Here is a 25,362-nt window from a genome sequence, read left to right on the forward strand (position 1 = left end):
AACAGTTTTACAGACTAACCTCTTTTTTCTTGCCCTCATTTATTGCTCTCCCCCCCTCACCTCATGAGATCCTCAAATGCATGTTTTATAGTAACCTGAGCAAAGGTTAAAAGCTCCCGTCTGCACGTGTTCGTATGGCTGGATGAGCTGGATTGTGCAGAAACGTTACCAGTGATGTATCATTTACCTCTCATGCTATCTCACATTTCCTGTCATGAGACTCATCGCTCACTGTCTCTGCCAAACAGGTGAGGAAAGGGAAGACTGACGGCATGACTCAGGTTGTTCCACAGCCCGGTCTCTCTGCGGGGCTGCCACACGCGAGGCCTTTCTCCATACCAATAGTTTTGCCCCTGACCTCAGCATTGAGGAGCCCTAGCCAAGAGGCAATGGAAACGACACCCGGGCATCACCAAGACACCCCAGACGCTGCCTCGCACTTTGGCCACCTCGATGTCAGCCTCTCTAGTAGTGTGGAGGGCCTCAGCAGGTTAGTGTGTTCAGCACTTGCTCTTTGACCTGGTTGAGAAAATTACAAAGATAAACTAACATTAGTGTGTGGTGAGCTGCTCTACCAGAAATTACAGATTAGGAGAACAGATTATTTATTTACAAATGTTTTATGTAAAGCTAAGTTGTGATCCCTGATTTCCAGCCACATAAATTAATCTATCACCATAAGAAAAAAAAAAAGCAAAAAACAGAATAGAATTCAGGTACTCTGTGAAATGTGGTCAGCCACTCCTGCAGTTTTATGATTTTATTAGGATCACAGTCTTAACTGCGAGCAGGACACTTTACGACTGGTGTAAATGTAAACCTAAGGTCATATAACTTTAAAAAAATACGGCTTCCCTGCTACGTGCCCAACCTTTAAAATTACATCATTTCTGTTTCTGTTTTGTGATGCCATCTTGCTTAAATGTGGAATATGAAGGGGGACTCTATCATTGTTAAATAGGCTATGACCTGTGCTTGCATAGGTGATGTGCTGTCAGCCCAGGGTAAGGGTGAAAAATCTTCAGTATCTCACAGCGATCAGAGACCTACAGCCTGAGCCCCGTGGCAATGTGCCTTTGGCATGCAAACAAGCCTATTATAAGAAGCTGAAATTGGACCCTCTTCGTGTCGAGTGTCTTCAGTCCTGGAATAGCAGGTCTACAGCTGTGTCTGTTGTAGGGGTACTCGCTGCTTGACGTAGAGACTGTAGCTCAACTGTACACCTGCACTCATTGGCTAAAAGTCATTGCTTTTCTGATTAAAACACTTGTTAAATACGGTTTATCCACTATGTATGTTTTAAATTTAGATTTTTATTTTTTCTTCAGTTCGAAAAAAAGAAGTTCGTAGATTTGACAAACTACAAGATATAATGTGTCATAAAGCAATAAATGCCACGCGTGTGATGCTTAGAAATTTGGATTGATGACACCATTTTGGCCTCCACTGCCACTTGTAGAACATACCGGTGACCTTTATAGGACATTAATCAGAGTGTAGAACCGTGTCAGCACTGGATCCATTAACACATTACATAAAAGTTTAGAATGGCACACAGAGTCACACAGTATAATATATATGGAACTTGTTTTATCACATTATGTGGAATGTATGTCAATATGTGGTACTTCTCAAATCTTTTTCTTTTCAAGCTTTATTGACAATAAAAAAATGTAATCATCAAAAAAATGTCAGTGCCATTATACAGTTTTAGCTCTGTTTTTGAAAAATTCAACCTTGTCACGTTTTTCTTTGGTGTTTAACTTTGAATGGTGCCATGGCACCATATTGTCTCTGTGTGACCTAAAATTCATTAAATCAGAATAGCCAACCGTTGCCTTTTACTGGAACAGAAATGTCCTGGATACATGAAGTGGCAAATATGATACTTCCAAGGTGGCAAAAGCTTTCATCACCATGTCAGGATACTAGTATGTCTTCCTGGATGGCCCCAATACCCCAGAATTCTTCTTGCCAAGCAGTATTGGATGGCTGATGAGGAGGCAGTGTGACAGGGGACCTCAGTAATGTGCGTCAGTCACCTGAACTCTCTGATATTTACTAATAGACACATGTCATATGCAAAACTGCCAAAATTACTTCACCATCTGTAATGCATTAAAAGCTTTTTGTACTCTCTAGTAGCATCAAACAGTTTAGACTGTGGAGTTGTAAATGTTCAAAGATCCATCCATCCATTATCTATACACCGCTTAATCCTCAATAGGGTTGCGGGGGGGCTGGAGTCTATCCCAGCTGACTTTGGGCAAAGGCAGGGGACACCCTGGACAGGTCACCAGTCTATCACAGGACTACACTTAGAAACAGACAACCAAGCACACTCACATTCACACTACAGACAATTTAGAATCATCAATTAACCTCAAAATGTTTCTGGACTGTGTGGGAGGAAGCTAGAGAACCCGGAGAGAACCCACGCTGCACGGGGAGAACATGCAAACTCCACGCAGAAAGATCCCAGGTGTCCTCACTGGGACACAAACCAGCAACCTTCTTGATTCGAGGCAACAGTGCTAACCACTGAGCCACCTTGCAGCCCTGTTCAAAGAAAAAGTATTTAATCTGATTAATGGTGGAAAAACGGTTTTATAAACTTGTGTTAGGGTTAGGATTAGGGTTTTTGGGTAGTTTTTGTTTTAAGTGGCTGTGATTTTGACAAATAAAACCTGTAGCAAGTATATGAACATTTTCCTCTAGTGGAAATCTGTATTTTCATATCTCTTATGCCTACTTGTCAGCTTGCTCTCAGTTTCCATAAGTATGTGTCAGACAAATCTGTGTCAGCATAGAGCAGCACAGCAAGCTGAACTAAAACTGTTTTCAGTCTATCCAGAATGGCAAAATAAAGAAGCTCCATCTGTTTAGGATTTTATATTTAATCAAACAGTTGTGTTTTTACTTTTAATTAATGGCTTTATTTTTGTAGAGTCTGAAATGTGAAATCAAGAGTCTAAGAAGTTGGTGATGAATATGTTTTATTTATCTGGTCAGTTGTGTTGATCAACTCGTAGTATCGTTTATATTTGACACATGGACCCTTCTTTCCAGGAACTGCCCCCATGGGTAGTTGCCCTGGTCGTTCAGGTCATATTCAGCGTACACTTGTAATCAAATCATCACCTTCAGGGTTCCCTATTAGTAGTTCCATTTTAGATCTTGTATATCAGCTCTCTGAGTCTGGAGTCTTACATCTTTAATGTACTCCTTCTGTCATCTCTGGTAATCACGTGAATCTGGCTTGTATGACATAACACTCTCATCTGTGCCTGAAATATATGACGCCAACCTCACTCACCACACAGGCCACACCAGCCAACATAGCATTGTCATGCGAAGTTATTCTGCTCTTAGCATTGCATAGTTTCACGCTGGGAATGCATACTGGCTTTTGTGTGGAGTTGCCATGGTTCACTGAATTTTGTGATGTAACTATTGGGTTTCTTAGAAGCCCGTTGGAAATCAGTGGAAGTGAGGAACGTTGCAGTGTGGTGTGAGTGCAGGTATAACAGTATTGCTGGCCGCCTGTCAGGAAGTCTCATCTATCAGCCTGAAAGCATGACTGCACGTATTTACAGCAAGAACCTGCAAGCTGGATCAAACTGGTTGTCTGACAAATGTAACGTTATGCACCTTTTTTCCAACTCTCATGTGAGACAGTGGCCTTTAGTTATACTAAGATTTAATGTCAGTGAAGATTCTCAGTCTTTAATGTCGCAGGATATCTACAATTAGATCTACAAAGGTTGCCACGTTTGGTAGAAGATATTATGTTCAGCCAAGAGACTTCATTAAAGAGCCCATACTATGCTTTTATGGGTTTTTTTAAAAATATTGATTTCCTTTAATGTGTTAGATAATTTTTGAGCATGTAATAAGAATGCAGACCTACAAAGCACAAAGTCCATACTGAAAGGAGATATTCTCTCCCCAAAAAAGCACTGTTCCTGACCTGCCTGAATCGCATTGTTTAATCCAGGATTTTCTTCTCTAATTTATTTTATCATGTAACACATTTGCATAATGCCTGCAATGAGCAGCTGCCTCACAGGTCACCATTACTTCCTCGCAAGAGCTGCTTCTGTCAGAGCTCAATGTCCATACTCAGATCTTGGGTTACAGTGACTTACTCGATTTTGCTGAGGCAGCTGACCAATCAGACCGTGCGTTTCAGGAAGGAAGCCAGTGACAGGAGCTTAAACCGCAGAAGTTCACAGCATGTATACATATTTCAGTTGACCATAAAAAAATCATCTTCAAATCTGTAAATGTGCATAATATGGGCTCTTTAATTTTGTCATCCCTGAGACTCCACTAATCAGGTAACATCTAAAGTGTTCAAAGCTCTCAAAAAATAAAAAAACTAATTCTGACGTTAACATCCTAAGATGAACGCTAAATATTAAGTCTGATCTTCAGGTTAGGTTAACTGAAAATCAGATGTCTGGATTAAATTGTTGTGTGAACAGATGAATGCAGGGCTGTGAATCCACAGAACAGTAAAACGCATGTATGTAGCTCAGCTAATACTGATCAATCAGGTAGTTGATCCACAGTGATTTTGAGGATTGCTTAAGTAACTTTTCAAGTATATGTGCCAAAAATTCAGAGGTTCTAGCTCCTCATATGTGAGCATTTGCTGCTTTTGTCCGAGTACATTTGGATTTAAAATTTTTGTCAGAACATATTTGGGACCTCACTTGGAATTTTGGTTTTCTTTCTGCTAAACAAATACAAATGTGGAGTTTTTCTTTGTATCATTTTTGTTTCAGTGTCAATAAGTCAACAAACAAAAGTAATGGTCATGATGAAAAAAAACAAACAAAAAAAAGACAGAACAAGGGACATGTATGCACTGAGGACTGTCACATTCCACCTACAAATTCTTATGTGCATCTGCAGGTCTGCCTTGCAAACCTGAACCTCTGTGTTGCTCTGACACCATAAATACCAGGCATATACCAAACAAGTCCTGACCACCACTCAGTTTGTGCTTTGTGGGGGAGTCACATTGTTTTCTGTTATTTGTCTTACTTAACTTATTTTTTAACAAATATAATGTAAAAATGAACAGTGAAAAACTTCAAAAATAACATCATGAAAAATCTTGACTTCTGCCAGCAAAACATATTGCATCATTTAAGTGATCCTATAGCATCCTCGAAGCCAGACTACCTTTGTCTACACATTCTTTACAGTGTTGAAGAAGTGGAGAAGCTGGACAAGCCTGTCCAGATTGACCAACTTGTTATCAGTAGTTTTCCGTTCAGCCCGGAGGGATCAGGCCTTTCTGAGTATGCCTACAAAGCCTCTTGTTATCCCTTCAGTAAGGTAGTGGGTAAGCAGGATTTCCGCTTTTGCAATTCACGGCGGCAGTGACGGCACACATTATTTTAATACGCTTGCCAGACTGTGTAACACCGGTTAAGAACAAGGGTGTGAGGTGGGGGGGGGCGGGGTCATTCACCACTTAGGCTCTAAAAGAATTTGGAGGAGTTGTGGTGACCTACCGCTCAACTAAAACAAGGCTGGAGGAACATATGCACATTTACCGAAAACAATGTGTCAACTGAGAAGACTTTTGAAGTTCAACAACCTTTGACCTGTTTTGATCTCCGCCTGACTTGAAACCCAAATCCTTTGTTTTGAACGTGTTGAGGTGCTGCTCGAAAGTTTTGCCCTCCCCTCGACACACCTGCCTCTTACAATAAGTCACATGCAGGCACGTCACGTACCAAAACACAATGGAGTAACATTCAGCCATGGTCCACAATAACAGCTCCTTTCTTCTGTGTTTCAGAACATCTGAGACTCATTATGTATACAACCCACAATGCTGAATGATTGTGGGTGTTGTTGTTTCAATTTGATGTTGTCCACTTGATATTCCTCTAATATGAAACAAAACCAGTAGAACTGAATATTTAATCATATCAACAATACAATTTATTTGTTTCTTTTGGCTAGAGTAAGAATGAAAGACCTGCAGTTAAAGAAATCAGATCAACATATTTATGATTCACACACAATATTTAAAAGATTGCATGTGAATCACTGAGCAGTTAATGAGTATGGCTACATTCACTCATCATTTTATACTGATTGATACGATAATTATTTTCTGTACAAAATGTCATAGGACTTTGACAGACTCCACATGACAACAGTTTTCCGAAAGTTTCATCAAATCGCTCGTTCAGACTGACCAAAATGTGAAATAAAACGCACACAAAGTAAAGCAGCAGTTTCTCACAGTGAGAAGGTGGAACTGGAGTATTTGGGGCGTTTTATTTAGTTTACTATTCAGCTGCCAAAGCAGTGGCTGATTTTTTTTTTTTCTAATTGCCAAGTCGCCTATTTTTATTTCAGCCTGACTGATGAGTGAAATATTCTACAGGCTTATTTTTGGAGAACAAACATAAAATTTCCATTTGTTGTCAGCTACTGAAAGACAAATAGCCAAAAAACGTCAAGAAACGATTCTGCTGTACCTGGTTTGTCAACATTGTCATACCTCCACGATGACAGCTCTGGCTGGAGGCACAATGTGTTGGGGATGTCCATCCATCTGTGTCATTCTTCTGAAAGCAATGTATCAGGAACACATGTGGGGAATTTATTCAAACGTGACACAAATTTTCACTTGGACTAAGCAGTGAACTGACTTCTTTGCAGCAATCTCCACATTTGAAGCAGTCTGTTGGTATGGCTACAACTACAACTTTATATGAATCAGGTTTATTGGCCAAACAAAAACACACTGATTAACTTGTATTGAACTATTTCAAAGTCTCTACTGTGTATTATATAGTGAAGGAGGCATAGAACCAGGAGCTGGTAATTACAGTTTTAACCTGCACTTTGTTTCAAATCCTTTCTGCTGCATATCTGTAAATTAAAAGCAGAGTTCACATCACTCTGACAAATGTTCTCTTCTCACAGGTAAACATCTGAATAAAGTCCCAAAAGAGCTAAAAGATAATGAAAGGCCACACTGTTTTTATTTATTTGAAACTATTCCTCATTATCTCATTCACATTCTTTCAAAATCCAAGTGACTAATTTGCTGCAGAGCTCACAATAATCTGATTTTAGTTATTTTGCATATTTGCAGAAAAACTTTCAAAACAATTCAGCTGTCTCAGCACCATTTTTTTCTCTTTTTGGAAAACAGCATGTCATACTAAGTGAAACAGACATAAAAATAGCCTTACTGAGACCCTTTAACACTTAGTTATTCTTTAAATGGTACACATCACTATACATACACATATGCATGTTAAACATAAACCAGCTCTGGTTGTGGTTGCAGTGTTTTTCTTCCTGCTCTGACTTTAGAGGAGATAATACAGAATCAGACTGTGCTTAGGCAAACAAGATCAGGCGATTATGACATTTTTTGCCTGTATGTGCCAGGATATGAAAATGTTAAGCAACATCAATTTTAGTGCCAACACCAAGTTCCTCCTGTTGTTGCATAATTTCATCATGTGTTGCTGGAATACATGCAGTCACAGCAGCCAGCCTATATTCTAGAGCAGCTCCCATTTCTCTTTTGGTTCATAATAATTACCAGAGACAAGTTCCACAAAGGCACTGATCTGTAGCACTGCATAGCCATTATTCTGCAGACAAAAGCCAGCCTTATGTGCCTATTTTCAGCCCCAGTAACATGTAGTGATGAAGGGGGGTGCATAATGTTTTTATGCAGTAGCACTTTATGGCCACATCCAGCAAGCTAATTAGGTATGTCTGTTTGTTTTCACATTTCAGCTCCCAAGACGAAGACAGGCCGATATCTCCTTTCTACATGAGGTAGGCCTTGTGTGTTTGTGTTAAAAGGCTGGCAGAGCAGGCTGAGAGTATGTTGTTTTGGACTGGAGGTGTGGGGGAAGTGGCTGCGTGCTGCCTCAGTGCATTATCATCCGAAACAATGGAACCACCAGTTAGAGGGAAAGCAGGGCAGCGTGCACATGCAACAGTTTGCCCAACACTGTTTGGTTATTGTGGAGAAAGCAGCACGTGTTTCAGACATACCACGTAAACAAAGGACACGTCCGGGTGAAGATGTGTTTTCGGAGTGTTGTGGTAATTCAAGAACAGTGTGGGAATAGAAGAATAATACTTAGAGGTAGGAAGTTATATCTTTACCTTAAACAGAGTGTCAGTGAATTGAATAACAGAAAAATAATGGATTATTTTGAGCCAGTTAATAATTTCAATTATTTTCAAGCCCAAAAAAATGAGAGAATTTTATGTATTCTAGTTTAAGCCTTTCAATTAGGAGGATTTTCTGCTCTTCTTTATATAGTTTTAAAATTAATGTATTTGGGGTTTGCATTGCTGGCCAAACATAAGGTATTTCAAAATGCCACTTTTGGCTCTTGGAAGCTGCAATGGTCTTTTTGTCAACAGTTAAACAATTAATAAAAAAAAATGGCTGATGAAAGTAATTGTTCATTGGAGCCATAACAATGTCTGACTGTATCAAATTAATATTATGAATTTCTGTCGAGTTTCTTGTCATTTCTGCCAAAGTGGTTTTAAAAAAAAAAGTACAGTATTGAATGAATGAATGAATGAAACGTTTACACAGTAAATTTCAGGTACTGGCACGTACAAATGATAGTGTTTGATTGCAACCCGGCCACACCTTATTGATAAGCACTTGTTAATCATAAATGACTCCACTGTTAGTTTTAGCCTTTAGCGTACTGTGTGTTGATCTGAAGCCTCGGCAGCTTGGCCAGTCTCTGGTAACAGCTGAGTTCTTTAGTCATTTGAGGTTGGCACATTTTTCCACAAGTGTTTATGCTACAGTGGCTCCACACTGGCACATTTGTGTAACCAAGCATATTGTTTTGGGTTTTTGTTTTTGTTTCAGTAAAAAAAGAGCTTATTAGATATTACAGAACAAAAGATTCACAGGATAATCTGCAGGAGTAACAAAAAGTTAAGTTTAGGATGTAGTCTGATTAAAACTCACTGATAATGTGTTCTTAGCAGCAGTGAACCTGGATAGAAAGCAAAGCTGTTACAGTAACTGGGACAGCTTGTCTCTTTGTTGTGATATAATAAAACACAAATCCTTTTTATCCGTTAGGGAAGTACAACTAGTGCATTAATCTAAGACCTCAACATGTACTGTATGTGTAGTATATAGTACATAACCACAACCTGTTTTACTGTGGTATAGGATGTGTAATCTCTTTTTATGTATTGCATAATCGCTGGACTCAGCATCCTCATTCAGTGATGTTGACATCATATTTTACTAAATTATTCACACTTGCAGGCCATATAGCACATCTCAGACATGTCATAAATCACTATAAGTCATTATATAAAATGTACAGAGACAGAGATATGCATTCACATGTGTGTACGATGTATATACATGTGTATAAATACATATACACACTACGTACTGTTTTATATGTTGCTGTTGTATGCATATTTAATGTATGTGAAGTCCTTAAAGACAATGTGATGGTTATGCGGGGGACTTGTTGTGTTAACTTTAACGTATCAATGTAACCAAAACCAATCAAAAATCCTACATTTGTTTAGTCTCACAAATGTGCAAATTTTCTATACACAGATTTGTATTATAAAGTTTTGTGGGTTGTGGACACTTTAACAATGTCCCTTTGTCCCTTTGGACTCAGAGAGGTTTCTGACATTTGGACACACTGATATTTGAATAAATAACTTTAAAAACAACTAATAATCAAAATAATCATTAGTTACAGCTCTGGACTTTTGCTCTCTGCTGTGACTGAATGACAAAGAGCAATTTGTGTTTGTTTTTCCACTCTCCTCTTACTTCTCACTGTTTACCTCTCATTCACATCTCGTGCTCACGTTCATCAATAACTCCATGGCCTACTTGTACTTTGTCACATACTTACATACATACTAATGCCTACACACTTTCTCCCTCTGCTGAGCTGCACTTGCATTCCTTCACATACAGAGAGTCTCAGGGTGCCTCATGGGAGCTTAACCTTAGCCCAGTCACAGTGGATCATAGATCAACATATTTTTTTCCTCTGAGTGTTGACCAAAGACTCTGAAGGTCCTGGATAATATCTGACTGTTGTGTAATGCTGCTGGATTACCTGGGTGGATGTCCCTGGGTACACAGTGCTGAGGATTTAACTGGTATTAGCATCTGCTGTGGAAGCTTTGGAGTTGTTTCCTCCATATTTTTATGCTTTAAGGATCAGTTGACTGTTAAACACCAACACAACTGCGGAAGCATATTATTTTGTTCTTACTTTTATTTGCAAAGCAATTTTCTAAGTTAGAAGGTCCGGAATTAAGCAATTAAATTCAGCAATACTTAAGCTTTTGTAAACCAAAGACTTGCACTGCTTGCTTTTTAAATACAGACACAGCAGGATGAGAATAGCACAACTGCAGAATTAAAATGCCAGACGTGTCATATCCTTGGATACCTGAACGAACAGTTCAGCAAACCTTTCAGACATTCTTAAACTGGAAACAAAAAACAGCTGACTTGACAGGCGGTCAGTCATTCAGGTAAACTGTATTTTGAGTCTGTCAAACACGTCAGACAGACGTCTTTCAATGGAATTGTTCAACATTTTAGGAAATAATTCATGTTTTGGCCATGAGTTAGACAAAGAAGACTTATACCACTCTCATATCTATTCAGTAACAGAAAGCTACATCCAGGAGATGGTTTACTAAATGTAAAAAGACTATTTTTTTCACAAGTTAGTACACCTGGCCAAGAAAAGGCCTACATGCAAACCTTGGTCAAACCATGAACCCAGATTTTGTTACATTAGGAAAGAGCCAGGCTAGTTGTTGTTTATACTAAGCAACGCTGTCAGGAGCTTTAAGATGTCAAACTATTCTTTGGAACAATAGTGAGATCAATAATGTGTTCCCACTTTAACATATGTTGTACATATGTAGGATTTTGTATATGTAAACCTTCATGGTCCGTGTTTGCACTTTCACAAGAAACCACAAGAATTTCACCAAAACAACTATTGTTCTTATCCAGCTGCCTCTTCATCCCTTCATCTACTGAAGCACTATCACCTTCATTACATAAATAAACGGCAGCCAGTTTGTTTTAAGATTAAACACTTGTGTTGTAGTCATACAGGTACAATAGAAAGGAAATTATTGACTGTAGTTGTGTGTGATTCCTAGTACTTAACAGCTCAGGTGAAGTTTTTACTTAAAACACAATTATCGTGTTGCAAAATCGACTATTGATCAATCATTTGACTGGGATTTGTGGTATATTATGATATTTTTAGAGTGACGCTAAAAAAGTATTGCTGACTTGCCGTTCACTCATACTCTGTAGATGATGATCTTGTTGTGTTTCTGATGCAATGACTCATCCCTCTTGCCGTATGATCTCTTTTACCAGGAGTTCATGACTCAGACTCTGTCCTTTGCACACCGGGCAATAAACCTGCCTCATACCACAGTGGTTTGAGGCTACTGCAGTAGTTTTTAAAAAAAAACTAAGTCAGTGGAACAAAGTCATCTCTGAGCAATGACACCACTTCATTTACCAAATTGCTACACTTTCACTGTCCTGGGCCAACCCCGAGATTATTTGGGCAGATCATAGCAACCGCAAGATATTTAATTACCAAATATTTCACACTTGATATGTACGGGCCGTGACGCTCAGCTGTTTATTTCATCAGCAGCTTAAATGTGGCACGAGCGGGCGAAGAAGAAAGCTAATTTAAGGTTACTGACCACTACGAATGCAAGATTCACGCCTGATCGGAGTTAGTGTATTTTAGGGTATCGTGAAAGTAAACAAGAGTACAGTATACCATACAAGGAGTTTTTGAAAGACTTCTCTCTTGAGATCTGATAACATTATGTAAGTTGATGACCAGTAAATGTAAAGGTGGCAAGCCAAAAGGGTTTGAAGCTACTGTCTTAAACCGTCACAGTATCAATGCTAAAATTGTAACACTGAGCACGATAAGCTTGATTTGATACCGATGGTGCAATAAACGTTTCTCGAGGTATGGCAGTTATCTTGTGCTGGCACATATTGTACTTATATAATTGACCCTCTTATCACCTTCATCCTCGGCCAGCCTTTAGCACAGGGCCGTCTGATACAGTTGTTGACAGCTCTGGAAACTTCTGTTGTATTTTAGGCTTTAGAGATGACTGACCACTTGTCAAAAGTGTCTCTTGCACTTGATTAATTCATACGTCTGGCATCAGCAGGCATTAGGGTGTCAGGTTAAATCAACATTAGTAAGCCATTAAACCGTTTTCTGTTGCTTTAACCTGTTGCGTTCAGAGCCATGTCTATTATTAGGTGCTGGGATAATATTTTTTCTTGCTGTGAGATTATTGAGCAGTTTGGTCTGCTGCCTCTGGAGCAACTCTTCGGTCTTCCTCTTTACTTTTCGACTGTCACAATAAAACAAGAAATTAAAGAGGATTTTTCATTTCCACGTGATTAGAAATATTTCTTTTGGAAATTATAGTCATGAGTGCAGAAATTTGAAGTAATTATAAAAAGCCTGTATGCATGTATGTTTATGATAAAAAAATTACTTCATCTCATAAATGTGATCATCTGGTTATCACACATCCCCGGTTCGCATCCCGGTTAGGACACCTGGGATCTTTCTGTGTGGAATTTGCATGTTCTCCCCGTGTAGCGTCGGATCTCTTGGGTTCTCTGACTTCCTCCCACAGTTCAAATGCATGCTGAGGTTAACTGGTGAATCTAAATTGTCCATAAGTGTGAATTTGAGTGTGCTTGGTTGTCTGTCTCTAAGTGTAACCCTGTGATAGACTGGTGACTTGTCCAGGGTGTCCCCTGCCTTCACCCTAAGTCAGCTGGGATAGTCTCCAGCCCCCCCACGACCCTAGTGAGGATTAAGCGGTGTATAGATAATGGATGAATGGTTATCACACAATAGGGTTTGCCATCTTTTATTCTGGTACACTTGTCATCGTCGACAGCTTGCTATTTTACACAGGTTCAAAGCAGTCACCTTCACAGTGCGCCATCACTCCATTATTATCTCTTCTCTTATCACTGCTTTGTACGTGGTCCACTGCGCGGCCATGCTATGACTGTCAACACCACTGTTTATGGAAGATTACGTTCACAACCCCCTTACACATGTTGAGGTAATTGTACTCCTGGAAAAGCATCACTTTCTCAAGGCAAAAGGACCAACTAAATCACACTGTTCAGATTTTTTTTACTTATTTTTGATGAATTCATTCATTTGTTCATCATTTAGTCATTAAACTGTACAAAACAACCATTAGGATTTTATTACCAGAAGTTGACACATTCAGATTGCTTGTTCTATCTATCTATATGTCTCAGACTATAAAGCTCAAAAATGTCATTTAAAATGCTGGAAAATAGAAGAATGCAGTGAATCATTACATTTTTAGGTTGAAACCAGAGAATGTTTTACTTATAACGTGGCAATTGTTAATTGAGGTTGCTAAATTGAGTTGTTGTTTCAGCCATCATTGATTAATCCTGTAAAGGTCACATCACAATTTTCAAGAGTCAAAGGTGACACCTCCTAGATACTTTTAAGGGACAGTCCAAAACCGAAACATACATCATTAACAAGAGCACAAAACAGAGACAGCTTCAGATCATCGCAATCTTGAAACTGTCATAAAATCAGAATATTTAGAATTTAAAAACAAAACAAATCAACATTTTGATCAATTAATCAGTTAAAGATGGAGCAGGCAAAAAATCACCAGAATCTGAAAATAGAGCCGTCCTCCTGCAGCTCAGTCTGAAGCCCCTCCTACCAAACAAGCACAGACATGCACTTAATAGATGCAGGAAACACACTTTGATGAACCTTTGGTTACGGTTAGCAGAAGATAAAACTATTAGCGACATTCAGCATAGCCACACATCAGCAAGTTGCTCGGTAGCTCTGCCTACACAACATAGTCAACCACTGCAACACATTTAGATGTTATGGGGAAATTAAGTTTCAGGAGAACACCTGCATGCTCAGAATGTAGTGGTTACTGGATGCAACATCAGTTCTTCACTTTGCTGATTTTATTTGTTTATTTATCATCAAAAAAAATAATGGGGTTGTTTTGCATAGGCAGTTGTTGCTAACGCTGGAAGGACAGCTTTACTTTAAGGAGTTTCACACAGCCCATAGAAATTCCCGCCTTCTAAAAAAAGACCCGTGATTGGCCAAAGCCTCCCGTCACAGGCTAACTTTTCACAAGCCTGAAAACAGATCCCAAACAGAGGCTCAGGAGTCTGTTTTTCTCTCCAAACACTTAAACACAATTAAAATATACTGAAAGATAATTATGTTTTTTTTTTTCCCAATTATGCCTAATATGAACAGCCTACCTCAACTTGAATCAGCTAATTGTTTTATGTCTGCTGTCAACCAGTGCACCCTGCGAGGTGCTCACGTTTACTGTCTGTTAATCTTTATTCATTTAGCTTACAGATGAAAAACTTTTGCAACCACGTCTTTGCTTATTAGGAACTTGGATGAGTAAAACCTCATATAACAAAACAAACAAAGAAAAAAGGAGAGAAAATAACATTTGACCAACAGATGATCACCTGGCAATTAAGTCTGCTTTTCTGTGTGTCAACAGTTCAATACCTGTATCCAGATACTGATACATTTGACACCACATGAGATAGACCACCTATCATTTGTTAATGACTGTTTTTCTGCAGATTTACATACTTGTACATTTTTGAAAATGAATAGAGGATAAAAAAAAAAGAAAGATACAGATGAAGTCATTACGATCTCTGATCACATACTCATCTGCTGGACTTAATGGTAGTCATAGAAGCCAGCCACTTTGCTCTCAGAGGACCCACTTAAGCTCTGAGCACAGCTGAGGTTAACACTCAGCCATGCTCATAGGTGCCCTGATCACCTCGGGCCAGAACCAGAGCCCCAGGGCATTTTCAGCGTTGCTCAGTGACCTGTTGTGATCATTTGTTTCTGTAGCATTAACCTTTCCCTCTTGTTTTTCTTCCAGCAACCACCTCTCTCCTGTCCACTGCACACCAGATGTGGTAAAGTAAGTGGACTTTTGCACTGCAAGCTAAAATGTGATGTAATATCGTTCTTGTAATTAACACAGGTTTTCCAAGTGAAATTGTGCCTCGTTTACAACTGTGGAACATAACAGAAGATATCCTGATGTGCTCATTTTTCTTTCTTGCTCCCTTCAGTTATCTGGACAAGACCATACGCTCAGCAGTGCAGCAGCACCTCTTTGACGTAAACCCTTTAGAGGATCAACACTCAGAGAACTGTGGGTTAACCACATGTCCTTCAAGCCCAACAGTGACCCTTACTGCGCGACAGAGACGTCGGCACCATAGAGACCAGCAGGAGGAGGGCCTGAAACTGAGAGAGAGAAACAGGTACAATGAGTCTGGCATCGTGTGGAAGTTGGTAGTTGCTGGTGCCAGTATAGAAATTAGTGGCTGTCATGGCAACACTGAAGTGTACTGCTCAAATTCATTTCTCACCACTTAATTTTTGTCTTTAAAGTCTTACTTTCTCACATCAAGAGAAAAGAAACATGCTGACATTGAATTGATTAATTTCTATTATTATTATTATTATTATTATCGTTATATTAAATCCTTTTTTAAAAAACTCTCATTTGAATTAAAGCCATTGTCATTGTACTGTAGGAAACATAACACAGAAAGGCCCTTCCTACTTTGCAAAAATAAAGTTAAAATGTATTTTTGTTGGAAACATGTTATAGTACAGTATAGTACAAAAACATTCTTTTATTTTTTATTTTTTCACTCAACCACTCAAAAATCACAACCTTTTTACCGCCCCATTTGCTGACCAATCACATAGATTTATAAACATTAAAGCCGGGGTGAGCAGAAATCTGGAACAGGCAAAAGAACTCCTTTAACGCAGTGACAGTCATGCTGTGAGATAACATACATGTCACAACCTACAGCACAACAACATACAACTCTTCTGACAGACTTTGCTTCTTATTAGACATCTGCTCTGAGTGAGAAGCCCTGTGATTGGCTGAAACTCCCCATCTCAGACTAGATTTTGTAAAGCCTGAAAATACAGCCAAGAGGATGTAAAGAAGCCTAGTTACCTCCTAAACCACGGGAATTTCAATATGCTGAAAGGTTAGTATGGAGTTTATTCCCAATGTTGCCAAAGAAAATACTACCTACCCCAGCTTTAAAATAAAGAACTAGTATAAGAAAATGATGCACTAAATGAGGAAGTAAAACAGTAATGCCATAACAAAATAGTTTAATATTTCATGCTTGTCCTTTGGTTAGAGGTTACTTAGCTAATTTAACAATTATTAGATTGACTACTGGGAGGTAAGTGACAGCATGAGTGGTTATAGTTTAATGAACACTTTGATCCTTGAATCAAGTTTATATCTAAAAATGTAAGTTGAAATGTAAATATTTTGCATTACTAAAGTCTGAGCTAAGCGCCTCACTGCAATAATACTACCTCGAGTAGGTGTTTTGGTCGCAGTAAACATTTGGAAAATTCCATTCTGCATGGTAAGGTTGTCCACTGACACCAAGTAGAGTCATAACAACTGCACTCATCGCCAGTAAGAAGCTAATCCTTGTTGATGGAGACCCGGTTGAGTCTGAGAGATCAGTGACACGTGGATTAGAGGAGTGTCTTAGTCCAGAGACAACAGAAAATGTCAATAAGAGCATGGACAGTAAACAGACAATAAATAGAATTAGTACAAAAGCTGAACAGCACATGAGCTGCTTGACAAGGTATAAGTAAGGCATCAGGATGGCCTTGGCATTTGATTTCCAGGAGCATTTCATCCAATGTCAAGCTGATAAAGACAGACCAGAGAGAACTGAGAGAGTCATATGGAGGGCAGATGTCTCATTTCCTCACCCTTTTTCTTTTTCATCTGAGAACAGAGCTGCGTCCATCAAGGCAGACACCAACAAGGAGAACATCCCGTCGAGCGGCGGTAGCAGTTCAGGCAGCATAGGGGAGGACACGGGCAGCAGCTGGGACTCACGGGGAGGCCAGAGTGGTCACGCTGAGCGAACCCCCAAACCCAGGAAGTCAAAACACAGCCCGACTCTTGTGCAGCTCACCGACAACCAGGCCTCCCACGCAGTGAGTCGACACGCTCATCTCTGTTTGTTGTCACCATCTTTGTAGTTTCTGTCTTACTCTGTTTCATTGTTGTGTTTTTGATAGCAATATGTTTGTCGGTATGTGGCACTGACGCATTCATACAGCTTTTCCTCTGTTGCTCCAAAGACAAATTAAGCATTCATCTCAACACCCTGTCATCTTATTTCTGAATCGCTGCAAATAATAGGCAGTTGCAGTTAACAAGAATCGCTAAATGGAGGCAAGTTGGGAAATGACAGGAAGCTGTGCAGCTGCCTAATGGTTCCCTTGCGTTGCACAGCAGCTGGTAATATGCAGCATGCCACACTAATTGTTACCCACTTTTTTCCCAGAAGTCGTCTAAATGTAAAGGCCGGTTATGAGTGCACAATTAGCTGCAGCTTTCGTCCACTCAAGATGAAGAAGCTGAGGGCAACTAGTCCTTTTAACTCTTGTCATGTGGCCAGACAGGACCACAATGTTTCAAGCGTTTGTTGAGTGCTGAGCATTTTATCTTATCAAGAGGAAATTAGTGAGATGTAGTGCTTAGTGTATTGTGTAGAATTTTACTTTGACAGTTGATTTTGCTTGTTTTCCTTAAAAGTCGAGTATACTACTTCCAGTCATTTTTTTTCTCTTTTGTGTCTCTGGCTCTACTAGATAAGCACATGACTCTACATCTGCTTTGTGGCCATAGTGGAGTCACTTATATATATACTTGATTACTCAGGTGTTTCAGTCACTATATTGAGAAAAAGAACACCCTCTGTTGGTTATGGTATCCAGTTTTTCACTTTAATATCTGAATTGTGTTGCAATATATATTTAAATGGCTATATGAAGTGACTGTGGCTGAGTTTTGAAAGTTTTGATACTGATTTAAATGTGTCATTACTTATTTTTTGTTTCCAATGTTTCTGATTTAAATAAGTATTTTTCCAGTTTTACACTATTTTGTTAAGGCAAAATTGCTGCCCAGATTTTTGTTTTTGAGAGCACCTAATCTTTTATTAAATAGGAAAAATAGTTTTTAAGAGATAACATCTTTATATTTCTCAAAGGGAATTGCTAAAAAAAAAAACTTAAAAAAAAAAAAAAAACACATATTTTGGTATCAGCACCAAAAATCCAAATATTGCATTGATCCAGACCTGAAACAGTAAATCACTTAATCACTTAGCTGATGGACAGATAATTCTTCTGCTTTGCAAATAATTGATTTATTATCAATTTAGTCTAATTTAAAACCAGTATAACAATACTGTCCAGTTTTAAATTGTCAAATGTGAATATTTTTTTGTTTTTCTCCTTTATTAGATCATTCAGATAGGAAAGGGTGCTTAGTCTCATTTGGTATTTTCCTGCTGTGTTCTCACATTTAATGGTCTGAACACAGATAAATAATCACAAATAGCGTGGCAGAAAGTTTTATCTATATTACCCACCTTGCTCCTGCTACAGTGTATCTCAGCCTCTAGGCTAAGTGTACAAGTACTGTAACAACAAATAATAAAATACTTGGCTTTCTGTCAGCTGCAAACCAAGATGCAGGAAGTCTGTAGCGCAATCAGAGTTCTATACAAGGAGTGTGTGAAAGCAGTCAAAGTCATGCTGAGCATGGCGTAAAGCACGCAGCTGAAGCATGTAGCTGTAGCAACCCGATCTGTACACTCTCGTCTTACAGTGCTTATAAGTGAGTCGGATTAATATTCAGTGTTGGCTCATAAATGATGTTTGCTAATGTAAAGTTGAGCTGAATGGCATGCTGTGCCACCGACTGTATGATGGAAATAGAGTTGTTGAGTTCACACACTCACTCCAGGGACAGAATCTGAGACAAGCAGACTGTTTTCATTTTTGCCAATACCTTATGTAACGGAACAAATGATACGTGATGCCTTGACACACATACAGTATGTTATAGAAGGAACAGCCATGATCAAATGTGTGCAGTGCTGAGTGGCTGCCGGCAGAAGTTTGATGTTAGCGAGGATCTGTGTCTGTGAGTGTAAGCTGATTAGGTCAAGAGCCACTGAAGCTAATAATGGGCTCTGAAAGCCTTTGGAGAGCTGCTCATTATTCACCAATGCAACATGCTACATGAGACAATATGTTCAGAATTTATTTCTTTCTGACACGTTTTAGCTCTAATGTTAATGAGCTGTGTAAAACTGTTAATTTGTGTCAAAGATAGATTTATTTTCACAAAAGCAATGTGGTTATTACAGTCCACATCTTTCAGGTTCACCTTAAAAAAAGTGGTGTTTTGTGTGATGTTTTAGGTCTAAATGAACCCCAAGGAAAATTAATCTTTGCACATCTTATACTGACCTTTAATCATCTATATATAAATGGTTTTCCATATGTCTGTGTGGCGTTTGAGTCAGCAGATTCACATACACACACTGTAAAAGTGAAAAAATAAGCTACTTTGATCAAATGAATTAAAGTTTTCAAAGCAGTCATGGTTTCTCGTCATGCTAATTCAACATATACAGCATGTCCTCTTCTTATGGAAAATGGCCATTACATTAGCTTTTTAATAAAGGTTTTGAAATCTGTGTGTGTCTCTTTACAGTTTAAGGAATGTGTTGGTGAACGACAAGGAGAAAACCCCATGGAGACATTTCACAAAGGGTAAGCTTTTTTAAATCTTAACTTTCCTCCTATAAAAACACAGGCTGTAGCACCTGTTGCCTTAAAGCTTGTTTTACATTGATAAGCTACTGGCTGCCACTAGCAGCTGTGTCTGTTATCTCAAGAGATCCGTTTCGCATGCTGTGGTGTTTATAACATACACTTTATCTGATAAAATAGCAGGCATGTATGTGAATGTATACGCTGTGTGGGGTTTCCTGAGGCTCCTGTAAACAGTGAGATAAACTGCACTGGGCTGATTTAGTCACAAGCTGGTGGTGACACTGCTTTGGTTTCTCTGTTGGATTTTCCAGGATTGACATTTCAAGAAAAGATGGCCTTCTTCCAGCTTCACAGGTAGGTTCAATTTCACAACTCCTTTCCTGTTAGTGTTGCTGTTTAGACGCCTTACTGAAAGTCATTAGACAACTGTAGATCTTATTTGTGTTGTACTTTCAAAATAAAAAAAAAGAGTAAGACAGAATAAAGGCAAGGCAAGACAAGTTTGTATACCGCCATTCAGCAAAAAGTAGACGCAAATTAGATGGATTCAAAAAGAATAAAACTGTAGCAAAAAATGAATAAACTGATTAATTTAATGCTGTCAGAACATGAAGCAAAAAGCCCCTAACTGAACATACAGAACAGAACTGCTTCAGCTGAACAGAAACTCCTCTGCAGTTCCACAGAAACATACAATTTCACTTTTGTCAGAGGGAGATGTTAGTGTTCCTGCGAAAAGGGTTTTTTTTTTCATTATCCCTCTACAAACAGTCATACTTCAGTCAGTTGTTCACAAAATTAAAAAAAAAAAAAAAAAACTTGCTCTGGTTGTGAGCAGAAGGACACAAGCCACCTTTTCCATCTGCTCATCTCGCTTTAATCTGGACCAGCGCCACGAAACAGAGTCACGCAGTACCAAACCAAGACGGTGAATCTTTTTCTAAACAGCACAGATGGATTTTAGTAGCAGCTCTGACTGCAGCTCTGCCATCAGCACCACACTGTGCCTCTGAGCGGCCATCGGCATGTTGCCGCTCTCCAAGTGGAGGTCGGTGTAGCGCCCTCTCAGCTGGTCAGTAATGCCCGGGTTACAATATGAACATCACACAGACATGATTGTTACCATCAGACCTGCTTCTTCTTCCTCCATCGGTTACAATAATTAATATGGTGATCTCATCCCCTGCTGCTAAACTGCAAACTAACAACGGGGTATACTTGTAGTTAGCTTAACTTGAATCAACAATGTTTTGGAGGCCTGGCAGAAATAATATTCACTGCTTAGTCAGTCATTTGTTTGCAGTTTGCTGGTTTTCTGCTTTTTGGTGAGTTTTCTAACATTTTATAGACTAAACAAATAATCAGTTACTTGCTAAATATTTAACCAGTTATTCTATAATTTAAAAAAAGATGTTATTAGTTGTTGGGAAAAGGGTTTCAGGACCATTATTTCCTGTGTTTCACACCTCTAGCTTGCACATTTTTTCCTCCACGCTTGCAATAGTTGCAACCAGAGGCATCATGTTTTTGGGTTATGCGTCCATCCCGTTCTTGTGAATGTGATATCTCAGGAATGCCTTGAGAGAATTTGGCACACATATTCACTTGGACTCAACAATAAATTGATTGTGACCTGACAAGTTACAAGTTTGTGTCTGTAATTTAAGAATGAATACACTAATTGTGACAAAATGTCAAACAAATATCTAACTGGATAAAATGAGGAAATGACGACATTTTATATCCAAAAGGTGAAAAATCAAAGTCTGCAAAAGCACTTTTCTGGTTGTCATGTAAAGACATAACTCTGGAACTTTGGCCAGATACATAAACTGGTGACACTGATCTTGACTGTCACCTTTGAAACTGTGGTGATTGTGTAGACTTTGTGTTCTGTTGGAATCAGCTTTATTGTCCAAGCATGTGAAAGAGAAAGAGAAATAAAACAGAGTCAAATTCCTTATTTGACTCTGTTTTATTTCTCTCAGTGAACCTTCTTACTTCAATCTTACAATAGATTCACTCTATGAGTCTGGACAGATATGGATGTAAAGTTCAGCCTGACTGGTTGGTGGAGACATAAAGTTGTGAGGTAGTAAAAACACAAACATCAGTGTGTTGTGTGTCGTGTTGAAAATCGAGTGCCAGCGAACTGATACTCAAAACACGATGTACCCACAATGTAAGAAAACTGATAGTGGGAAGTGAGAACTGCAGTGTTCATTGGCAGCTCATGTGGACAGATCGAGTTGATTGTTTTCAACAAGCACATTTCACCGACAAACCAACAGACGTTGTTGTATAAATGTATAGATATGGTAAATTATATAAAGCACAGCTGCAGATTTTTAATTGACTTTCTGTTTCAGTTTGAGACACAAAGAACAAGAGAAAGCAGTGTTGGCAGAGCAGTTTCTAGTATCAAGTGTAAGTGTGTGTGTGTGTGTGTGATTTGAATTAAGAAGCGTGGAGTGCTGTACCATATGTACAGTGGCTATCAGACAGGAAGCTTGTAATAGGCCACATTGTGTGTGTGTGTGTGTGTGTGTGTGCGCGTGCGTGCATGTGTGTGTGTGTGCAGTTATATGCTTGTCTGTTTGCCATTCGAACAAAATGCCTTGTAAATTCCACCATTATGTGTTTGTTTGTACACTGTGTGTCTGTAAAACCCCGAAACAGCTTAATCATTGTCTAATACATCCCCTCATCTGCTCAACTTCACCACACACACACACACACACACACACACACACACACACACACACACAGTAGCTCCATCTATCTCGCCCTCCTTTGCACCAGCGTGACCTCACATGATGATGTAATCATGGCTCAAGTGAGCTGAACACGACGGCTGATGTTCCAGTGAATAATGTGCAGTGTGTGCGTGTGTGCATGTACATTTGAAGTATATTTCAACACAGCAGCACAGCGGTGAGCTTTAACTAACATCTGTAGTCGAGTTAGTCCACTGATTCGTATTCACTCAGCGGGTTTCTGAGAAATGCTGACAGCAGCACTTCTTCTAGTTATTATTGACAGCAGATTGATTAATCAGTCTAAAAGAAAAAGGCTAATCATCAAGATAAAGTGAGCAGATAGCTAACAGCTGATTTTATCAATTTAACACGTCATTTGCATGTAGAAGGATCAGAGGAAAAGGTGTGGCTTACTTTTTTGCCCATTTGAAGTCAGGCCAGCAGATGATAGGGTGTTTGTGCAGTTGTACTGTGTGCCAAGGTGTTGCTGACTTTTAGTCCTCTGAGACTCGTAACATCACATAACATTCACATTGACTCAAGTTAATGAGTGCATGCTTTAATTGCGTGACCACCATCAGCTGTGCTTAACAAGAGAGAACAGAAAGTACAGTAGTTAACAAGGAGCGAGGTAGAGCAGAGCAACGCTGGCTGCTAATTAAAAACAACGGACACGCTTTTCTCGGATCAATGACTTTATGATCAAGATAGATTACTTTTGAAGAGGAGTGTTGCTCTGTTAATCGATCAGATGATAATATACAGTTCTTCTGTAAATCTGTACTTTGCACATTTCATTCATTGTTGGTGATTAACTCTAAAAAAAGGTGCTAATTATCATTGTTTGACAAGACTTTAGGTAAAATTAGTTCCCGTTTTTCACTTTCATTCACATTCATTTATTTGTTTTTTGTTTTTTTTACAGATAAAATAATGGCAGTAAAGTAGTAAAGAAACTAGTGTCTAATTCTACTTTTTTTGTACATTTAATTTGCTATTTTTCGCAATTAAAACACACATGATCCTGCCAAACTGGTCTGTAGCTGCTGAGTATTTGCTTACACCATTAAATCTTTAGTGATCCCAACCATGGACACATTGGACCTTTCTGACATGTTCCGTACTCATGGGCTTTTATTTTTGACATCATTTCAAGTTTAATATATTAACATAAAATGTGGAGCAGGAAGCATGAGGTCTTAGACAGGCGCAGTTCATTACACAGGAATCTGAGGGTTGATGCTGAATGTAAGAAAGAGGGAGAAAACTTCATCAGTGTCTGTTTTTTATTCTGTGCGTGATGCTCACATTTTCTCCACTTGTCTTCCTGTAGACAAAGACTGTAAGTCATCTCTTCCATGGAGCGTATATAATTAGTATTTACGGTACATTTTATGCTACTTTTTTACTCCAAAACATGTATTTGACATCCATGGTTTTGTCAGATATGTGAATTCAGATTCACTACTTACATTTATTAACTAGTTTCAGTGCTTTTCTCCTCTGTTTTAGGTTACCACGACAGTTCAACCAAGCAGCTTAGTCATTAATGGTTTCCTAGTTGCACCAAGGAGCAAAGCATTTTTTGTTTATAGAACCTGGTCGAGTTCAGTTTCTTCTTGGCAAAATTTTTAAATGACACATGTAGAATAAAGTATGAAGTATTGCAATTTTACAGTTTTAACCTTGGATTTGTTTTGATTTATTGATGGAATTGCAAGTCTCAGATCAGCAGCTTGTTGGAAACACCGCTGGATCATCCGAGGATTTTTTTCTGTTTTTACAGTTTGTAAGCAATGATAAATTGTGTAATTTTGACTCTTTTTTTTTAAAAAAGATAATTCAATTCAATTCAATTTTATTTGTATAGCGCATATTTACAACAACAAGTCATCTCATAGCGCATCACAAAGGCAGAGACAGAAACACCCAACAATCCAAAACATTTGGATTCCCTATAAGCTTCAGCAGTCCGCAAGCAGTCCACAACAGTGGGAAGGAACCGAAAACCCCCACAGGGGAAAAAAACCTCCGACAGAACCAGGCTCAGGGAGGGACGGCCATCTGCCTCGACCGGTTGGTTGGATGTAGGATGAATTATAAAATTTAGTTTACAGTTAAACAAGTTATTAGAATTTATTGTCCTTTTGTAACAGGAGGATAACAAACCTGCTTTCAGGTTTTGGGGTTCAGAGGGTTAAAATGGTACTTTTGAATTCATGGACCAGTAATGTAGCCTATTTGATAAATAACAAAGACCTTCTACCAACTTCTGTTCTGTTACTAATGTAAAACAAGGATTGTGAGACTTTCACTTGTAATGAAGTATTTTTTTTACATTGTAGTGTTTTACACAACTAAAAGATGACTTCTACAACTGCTCATCCTTTCATGACTGAGTTGATGTTTGAATGCCTTTTCAACAAGTGTCGCCACTGTGTTGGTAAATTGTTGCTCGCATACGCTGCTACAGCTGAACATGTCATTCCTCTGGACGTTGTTTAAAGTATAGTATATGTCTGTGGATCTGTGATAAGGCGATCCTAAGTGTTGACCGAGGGCAGTATGTACTTGTACATGGAGGGGGGGGTTTCTTGAAAACAGTGACGGTAAACACCACTTAGGGGAAATTTCCACTCTTAGTCGGTCATAGTGTGCACGTTCTCTCTGGGCAGCAGTACCACACAGTATCCTCAGTGATTCACACCACATCACAGTCATTTCCCTTTAAACAGCTGAGGAGATTTGATAACTCCTGTTTTTGGCTT

At 38.9% G+C, this 25,362-nt stretch overlaps 1 protein-coding gene across 3 annotated transcripts in view; it reads left to right on the forward strand.

Moving 5' to 3' along the window:
• fam13a (family with sequence similarity 13 member A) overlaps nucleotides 1-25,362 on the forward strand; it is a 61,262-nt gene that overhangs the window by 23,767 nt on the left and 12,133 nt on the right. For all 3 annotated transcript variants that reach the window (XM_008291614.1, XM_008291615.1, XM_008291617.1), the window contains exons 8-14: nucleotides 249-490; nucleotides 7,792-7,833; nucleotides 15,067-15,108; nucleotides 15,263-15,457; nucleotides 16,991-17,195; nucleotides 19,774-19,832; nucleotides 20,147-20,189. In XM_008291614.1, the coding sequence (XP_008289836.1) occupies nucleotides 249-490; nucleotides 7,792-7,833; nucleotides 15,067-15,108; nucleotides 15,263-15,457; nucleotides 16,991-17,195; nucleotides 19,774-19,832; nucleotides 20,147-20,189 (828 nt within the window). The remainder of the gene's footprint in view (nucleotides 1-248; nucleotides 491-7,791; nucleotides 7,834-15,066; nucleotides 15,109-15,262; nucleotides 15,458-16,990; nucleotides 17,196-19,773; nucleotides 19,833-20,146; nucleotides 20,190-25,362) is intronic.

Source organism: Stegastes partitus, unplaced genomic scaffold, assembly GCF_000690725.1.
Source record: "Stegastes partitus isolate 25-593 unplaced genomic scaffold, Stegastes_partitus-1.0.2 Scaffold752, whole genome shotgun sequence".
NCBI classification, from domain to species: domain Eukaryota; kingdom Metazoa; phylum Chordata; class Actinopteri; family Pomacentridae; genus Stegastes; species Stegastes partitus.